This window comes from Triticum dicoccoides, chromosome 3A (assembly GCF_002162155.2).
Source record: "Triticum dicoccoides isolate Atlit2015 ecotype Zavitan chromosome 3A, WEW_v2.0, whole genome shotgun sequence".
In the NCBI taxonomy this organism is placed as follows: Eukaryota; Viridiplantae; Streptophyta; class Magnoliopsida; order Poales; family Poaceae; genus Triticum; species Triticum dicoccoides.
Window position 1 is genome coordinate 51,365,822 of NC_041384.1, and position 7,997 is coordinate 51,373,818.

The 7,997-nt window shown below is 37.6% G+C and overlaps 1 protein-coding gene across 1 annotated transcript; it reads left to right on the forward strand.

The window, feature by feature from the left end:
* Positions 1-1,107: 1,107 nt before the first annotated feature.
* LOC119271179 (tau-cadinol synthase-like) lies at positions 1,108-7,075 on the forward strand. The gene is made up of 8 exons (XM_037553103.1): positions 1,108-1,395; positions 2,396-2,657; positions 2,963-3,248; positions 4,259-4,477; positions 4,942-5,010; positions 6,221-6,326; positions 6,450-6,698; positions 6,791-7,075. Exons 1-8 carry the CDS (start codon positions 1,108-1,110, stop codon positions 7,073-7,075), a joined length of 1,764 nt encoding a protein of 587 aa, XP_037409000.1.
* The last annotated feature ends 922 nt before the right edge of the window (positions 7,076-7,997 follow it).

Sequence of the window (7,997 nt, forward strand, 5' to 3'; positions counted from 1 at the left end):
CAAGCTAACTTTCACTTCTGAACTTTGTAGCCACTAACATGGGATATGTGCGATCTTACTGAGAACACTCCTGTCCTCTCCAAGTTCCAAGACCAAAAGTTCTGAAGCCATGTACATAACGGAGTTATCAGAATGGCATCCCCGTCCAATGGCAAGGAAGTATCACGGATTAGTCCCTCTCTCCATTGAGCTGAAGTTTCATCTATCAGATCGTCAGCTAGTTGAGGAGCTGAATTGGTGAGGCATACAAGTGGTCTCATTAATTCGTCACGGGGTAATCAATTTTGGCACCATATCTTTATCGTCGATGCGTGAACCTAAAATGTTGAGATCTAAGGCTGCTCGTAGTGGGAGTGTCATATACTAGCATCATGTATATGATATTACCTTCACAGTGCATAGTATCTGAAGGTGGTATTATAGACGACCTCATTTATATTTATGCATGGCACAGAATAGCACAACATTCAATACGACACGGTATCATATCATGATACCCATCCCTCTTGCTTTCTCCATTTAATTGTATGTCACTTCATCTAAATTGCATAGTTGGTAGACATGATAATTCATGTGATACACTTGTAGGAGGTCTAAGAGCGTGCGTATCGTTGGATAAAGTTCACAAATCCAAAACCGCTGCAGTGTAGGCCTCACACGTCAGAACCCACATCGACTTTTCCAACTGTGAGATTCTCATCTTAAGCTGCTTCTAAGCTATCGCGGGCGATTGGCCCATCTATGCAGGTATATATAGGAGTCAACGCTACTCTAGAACCGGTGCTTGTTGAATAGTCGACTCCAACGAATTTTGTGTTAGCACTCGACTTAGCACCGGGTTTTGACCAACTCTGCACTTGCTTAGGTGACCCTGACAATGTGACGGCTATACATAGTGGCGGCACTCCGGCTGCTAATTATTAGAAGAATAGAAGATGCATGCATGGTGGCGGCTATGCATGAATATTCCAATGACCCGGGCTGGGGCTGGCCTTGGGTATAAAGGCCTCTCATACGCATGCATTCTCATACCTCCCCAAAGCTAACTATAGCGAGCTCGCTAGCTTTTTCCTGAAGAAGAACAACACGCGACACTCGTAAGCTCTCATGGCATCCGCCGTTGCTGCCAGTGGCGGCGCCAGAGTGTGCATGAAGTCTGGGCAAGGTCAGGCAACTTTTGTCTTAGCGACCAAAAGCCCAAGAAAACTAATGGCTAAACCATCGTGCTGTATGAAAATTGACGGAGGCTTCGCCGGCGGAGCCCGGTCAGCTGTACAGGGTCGTCGGTCTGTGGCCTCGCCACTGGCTGCTGCCGCCGTTCCTGAAAAGCAGTCCGGCTTTGAACCCTCACCGTGGAGCGACTTCTTTACTGGATATGAGCCAGAACCACTGCAGGTATACATCAAAAGTTGAAAACCAAGCTAGCAAGGCTATTAAATCAAACCCCCTCCATTTCAAAATACAATGCATATATTATTTTTTTCGAAGTTAAATATTGTGAAGTTTGACTAAGTTTATAAATAAAGGCAACATCCATAATACCAAATAAATATCATTAGAATTATCATTCAGTATATTTTCATATTGTATTTATTTTGATTTTTTTGAATGCATACATGCTGAAACTTCACCAGACTTTGACTTAAAATAAATCTAATATGCACTGTACTGTGAAATAAACGGAGTATACCCACTGGCATCTTACCAATCAAATTGGAACTTTGGCTCCGTTTCGTATTATTAATTTTGGTTAATCCTAGGAACATGACACACCATGTGCCAAAAAACTTTTTTTTCTTCAAAACAACAACATTTATACATTATTAGAATGTACTTGCTTTCGCAATAACTAGATGATACCTTGTCCCATAACAAAAAAATTGATGTGCCCGAAGAATATGATAAAAGTGCTCCGTTTTTTTGAGGAAAAAAGGCTAGTGTGAAAAGGTAAGAAAAAAACATCATACTGATAACGTGGCTCACCTTTGTTAAGAATCAATCGGGACATGATGTCACTAGCTAAATTTATTTAGGGGCTACTCCGGAGGAAAATGATAGCTAGTGCAAAATAACAACATTAGCAATATTACTCCCATAATCGTGTGTGCATAGTGACATACAAATATTTCCCTTGTGTTTTTGCAAAAATATTACACAATTCGTATTCTTATAACAGAAAGAAAAACATTTTATTTACATGCTTCTATTATTCTCACATTAACACCATATGGTGATCAAACAAAAATGGCTATGAGTCTTATTCATTTGTAACATGAGTACATTTATGCAGTTTTGGTGGGAAATATCCACCACTATTTGGATACAAACTGGATAACTTGATTATGGATCTATGTATTGCATCCATTTTTTTGTTAACTTAAGCAATCAATTGCAGAAGTCTGAGGAATGGATGTTGGTGAGAGCTAATGAACTGAAGGAACATGTATGCATGATGTTTAAGTCTTGTAACAATATGGCAACGCAAATTTGCTTACTGGATACACTCCAACATCTTGGAATAGATTACCACTTTAAAGAGCAGATCGACACTATTCTAAGCCAGATCTTGGAGAGTGAATTTTTTAGTAGCTCAAGCCTCAGTGAAGTTGCTCTAGGGTTTCGCTTGCTTAGGGAGCATGGCCATTGGGTTTCTCCAGGTATCTAACTGTATCTATTTATCATAGCATTGGATGACGCCCATGACATTTAGAGGATGTAGATTAACAATTGGCTAGCTGATTGAATTTTGAAGCTTTGATTAATTGCTGATTTTCTTAGTATGCATGCCTTCGAGTTACATTATCTGTATCTCAATCTAGCTTGACAAGGACGACATTAGATTTCTGACAAAGACAACAATTTGTGGATGCAGATGTTTTCAATAAATTCAAGGCCCAAGATGGGGGCTTCAGTAAGGACATATCAAATGATCCAAAGGGGCTATTAAGTTTGTATAATGCAGCTCATCTTCATGTTCATGGTGAGCCAACACTCGAAGAAGCCATAACTTTTGCGAGGCGTCATCTTAGATCAATGAGGGGTAGTGATCTGAAGACCCCACTAGCTAATCAAGTCAAACGGGCCCTTCACATACCACTGCCACGGGCTTGTAAGAGGATAGAGACACTGCATTATATCTCTGAGTACAAAGAAGAGGAAGGATATAATCCAGTTCTATTGGAGCTCGCAAAACTAGATTTTAACCTTTTACAACATGTCCACTTGAAGGAGCTCAAAGCGATTACTGAGTAAGTTAAACTCTTATTTCTCTTTTGAATCATGATAAATTGAGATGATGATGATGGTATAATAATAATAATAATAATAATAATAATAATAATAATAATAATAATAATAATAATAATAATAATAATAATAATAATAATGTAAATCATACATAGTGTAAATCATTACCAACAAAAGATTTGTTGATTATTACACATCAAAGTTGAGCCATCTATTCTTTATACGATTTCACAATTTCACATATTTAATGGGCCCTAAATTTTAATTATTATCTCGAAATTTATTTACCTCTAATATAATCTTGTATATTTTCTTGTGATTTCATTAAAAAATACATGTTATTTCCTTATTTGAAAATCATATATTTTTACTTTCTTAGATTGAAGTAGTACAAAAGGTACAATAATTTATAGTTTTTCTTTCGGGCCAACAACATTCAAGGTGGTATTTCTCCATGTTTTACAGTTTATGTAAGCTAGCCAAATGTGCTTTCAACATGCTATCCTTACTCATATGAGAATGAGCTTGTAGCATACTTCTGATACTAGCCATCCAAAAAACCTACATCAACAGCTCAAAAGACTAATGAAAAGTTTAAGTTGGATAAAATTATCTCCTACTATCATTTTTGTGGCAATATTGATGGCCTAATAATTTCCTACACATTACCATAGATTTGGGTACTTATGGATAACGATCTAGTGCATGCCTATTGTTCATCCTATTTTACTTGATGTGGTCTAAGAGAGAAATATTCCTAGCTATGTTGAACCTAACTTAGATATAATTTACACTTATTTGTTGTTTTCATGGAATACTTTCTATGTGTAGAATTTAAAAGTGATATCCTACATAGCATGTTTTTATATATTTATTCCTAATTATGTTCATGATCTCATGGAACCCCTGATATTTATGGTGTGATCCATTTTTTCTGACATGGAGAAGGGCCAATGTTTTCTAAATCAATCAAATGTATTATTGAAATAAATCTAATTATTCTAATGTGTAGGTGGTGGAACAATTTTTCTAGAAATATTGGACTAAGTTATATTCGTTGTCGCGTGGTGGAGAGCTACACTTGGGCCTATGTGGTATATTATCAGAGAGGTTTCAAACTACCAAGACGTATTATCGCAATGATGATTGTACTTATTACGACTGTGGATGACACATATGATATTCATGCTACCATAGATGATTGTCGGAAGTTACATGAAGCCATACAAAGGTGGAGTGGTGGACATTATATTTCTTACTAATCAGATTTATCTTTACCTATGAAACACTAATAGTTGTTTCCTATTAGCCATTTGCAAGCTCAAATATTTATGCATGGGCCAATTATTTAGTATAGTGAACCAACTTTTATTGAAATTATGTCAGTCATAATGACTAAAAAAATTAAATTGGATGTGCTAGATTGTGTATAGATACAATATCTTGGATAAGACATGAACAAATATTTGATATGAAGGGTTCCAAGATGACACACCGCAAAGAATAGGATATACCTTATATGCCTCTAGAAGTTAGTAGGAGATAATGTAAAAGGAAATCACACATGGTGAAAATTGACTGATGAGATGGTCTAATGCACTACACAGGGAACTGATTTGTCTCCAATGCAACACTATAAGCACATGACCTAAATTTAGAAATGTATGCAATATGGAATTTAGCAATAAAAAATAGCAACAATGATGACTGGTGTCGCCTCAGTAGGGCCAACACCCCGCCATTGTCGTTAATTAGACGAGTTCAAGATACATCCACCACAGATACACCATTGTTAGCATGGATCTAACAATGTTTCTAGTAGATGAAGGAGCTGCCACCATAGAGTCAAGGTGAAGTGGCATTTTTTGGGAGGTGGGGAACAACTACATCATCAACGTACAAGGGTTCGTTGCTAGAGGATGGAAGACACATTTCTTCTCTGTCAAGGACCACCCGTCGTAGATATGTCTATGTCGCACAACTATAGCAAGCATGAGGTCACTGAGCTCCTCACGGTCATCCACTACCACTAACTGGTAACCTGGATGTGTCGGTTCTGAGGACACACATATGTGGAGATGAGAAGCTATCATTGAACGTAGGTAGTACTCTAGGTATCTGAAGTTGGCTAGTATTTGATGCATCATTAAGGGAAGGATGTTATGGGTTGTGACCTTCAACCATATGGTATCGTTACAACATCACCCACATACCCGCTAAGACAAAATGTAGCTATGCAGTTGCACAAATGTGTATTTTTTGAACCATGTGTGATTGGTTTGCCATTGCACATAGTTGGGAGGTCATGTCATGGAGGTGGGGCAACACAAGGATCACATCAAAATATCTCGCAACAATTGTTAAGACCAAGGCAAAAAATTTACCCAAGTTCAGGCCCCCGTGGTGGGTAATAATCCTACTCCCCTCGCTGTCGGTTTCTCACTATCTCAAAATATATTACACGAGTATTTGGTGGCTAAAGGAACTTATAAACTAGTGGGTCAAGATCCCATCGATCTCTAGTTCTCGGCATGGTTGGCGATCTAGAGTACTTTGAACCAATCTTCCAAATTTCTCATAGTTGCTTCTGAGTGAGTTGGATTGTGATTTGCATATTCCTTTTATGCCTTAGCCTACAACTCCTTTATATATGCATCTAGGGTTCAGTACAAATCAGGTTGACTCACACGTACTCTAGCCGTTATATGACAGAGAGAATAAAGTTCTGGTTAGCTCATATGAAGCCAGATTCTTGCGCATATTCTTCCATCAACCCTGATTTCCTTATTTTGTAAATCGTGAGATAGAATCTTGTAGTGAGATGTTGATCTTTTATCTGGATCTGCCATCAGTAGGTCTTCATCTAGAAACAATTATGAGCACAAACAAGCTAATAGAAGTGTCTCACTATTTTCTTTTGTGCCACACACAATTGGTCCTATAGATGGGATGAAAGTGCCGTTGATATTCTGCCAGAGTACCTCAAGAGGTTGTATATGGAGTTGCTGATAACATTTAAGAATATTGAGGATGAAGTGCCAGCCAACGTCGACTACAATGTTTCCTACCTTAGAAAAGCGGTAATACATACATGCCCTTTCTATGTTAGAAAATTTGAAATTAAGAAAATATATTCATGATTATGCTTTAGCCCTTTTGATCAAGTTATTTCGCTTATCTTTTGCATGCACCCATGAATACAGTTTCAAAATCACGTCAGCGGTTATCTACAAGAAGCCGAATGGTCACACAATAATCACTGGCCAAAATTTGAAGATCAAGTAAATTTGACTAGCCTAACGGTAGGCGGACCAACACTATCGTTGAGTGTGATGGCAGGCGTGGATAGAAAAATAATGAAGCAGTCACTCGATTGGGCAGCTGGTGTACCCGACGTTGTTATAGCAGGTGGAAAGATTGTACGTTTCATGAACGACATTGCTGCATTTAAGGTATAAATTTATATATTATTTGAAGATTAATTATAATAATAATATGTAAACACTTCATGTCGCTTTACGTATATTAACAATGCCGTATACAGCGTCGGAAGTGCAAGGGTGATGCAGCAAGCTCCGTGGAGTGTTACATCCATGAGCATGGAGTCACAGACAAGGTGGCCATTGCAAGGATCGATGAACTAATAGAAGAGGAATGGAAGATTTTGAACAAAGCTCGCTTTGAAAATCATGCGATTCTCCCAGCCTTGCAACCAATTATTGATTTAGCACGCAGCTCGTCATTGTTCTATGATAATAGGAACGACGTGTACACAACAAGTACACATCTTCAGGAGACTGTCGAGAGCCTATTCCTCAAGCCCATCTAGCCTTAAGACCATTATACTTCCTCCGTTCCTAAATATTTGTCTTTCTAGAGATTTCAACAAATGACTACATACGAAGCAAAATGAACGAATCTACACTCTAAAATATGTCTATATACATTCGTATATCGTAGTCCATTTGAAATCCCTAAAAACACAAATATTTAGGAACAGAGGGAGTAGTATGCAACTATTGGCTGTTTAATTCTTCCACATATTTTTTCTTAGTTTTCTTATGCAAATTCAAACCTTACTTTCCCCAGTGAGTCATGTGTTTAGATGCATGAGCCTGCTCCATCTGTGTTATCTATATAAAATAAATGTTTTTCCCACGATGCACGTGAGAAAATTGTCACATATGTTCAAATATCGTCATATTCTCATTTGCAACCAGAAGAACTGTCATATTCCAAAAAAATACGGGCATATTTCAGACCTTGACATGTTGAAATTTAAAGTTATTATATGGTGGTCGTCGTGTGTTGTGATATTTGTCTTGGAGTGAATGTGACCTGAATGTGAGACCTGGGTAAATTTAATGTAATGTCCATGTGAGATTTGGTGATGACCAATTTGCAATGAAACTCTTCTGAATTTGGTTTGTAGGGTTAGCTGCAAACCATAAGTGAAACTAAAATTTTAAATTATTTTATTATATAACCACCTTTGCACGTGAACCTGATAGGAATATATGTCGGAGCCAACCATGATTGTGTATTATTATCCTAGTCGGTTATGTATAGGAGCACCCCAAGGAATAGAACTGTGATGTTAATAATGCGGGACATTCACATGATAGGAGTGTTTACGCGACGACATGCAGGCATGCATATTACATGTAACAACAACAATAAATGTTGATTTTTAAACTTGAAAATGTGTTAACCCTCAAACCACATATATGATTTGCATTTTGTCTTCATTG

Coding starts and splice junctions, on each gene's coding strand:
- LOC119271179 (XM_037553103.1), top strand. CDS start 1,108: ATGGCATCCGCCGTTGCTGCCAGTGGCGGCGCCAGAGTGTGCATGAAG. Junction 3,249..4,258: donor GAGCTCAAAGCGATTACTGA/GTAAGTTAAACT, acceptor TCTAATGTGTAG/GTGGTGGAACAATTTTTCTA. Junction 5,011..6,220: donor TCGTTAATTAGACGAGTTCA/AGATACATCCAC, acceptor TGATATTCTGCC/AGAGTACCTCAAGAGGTTGT.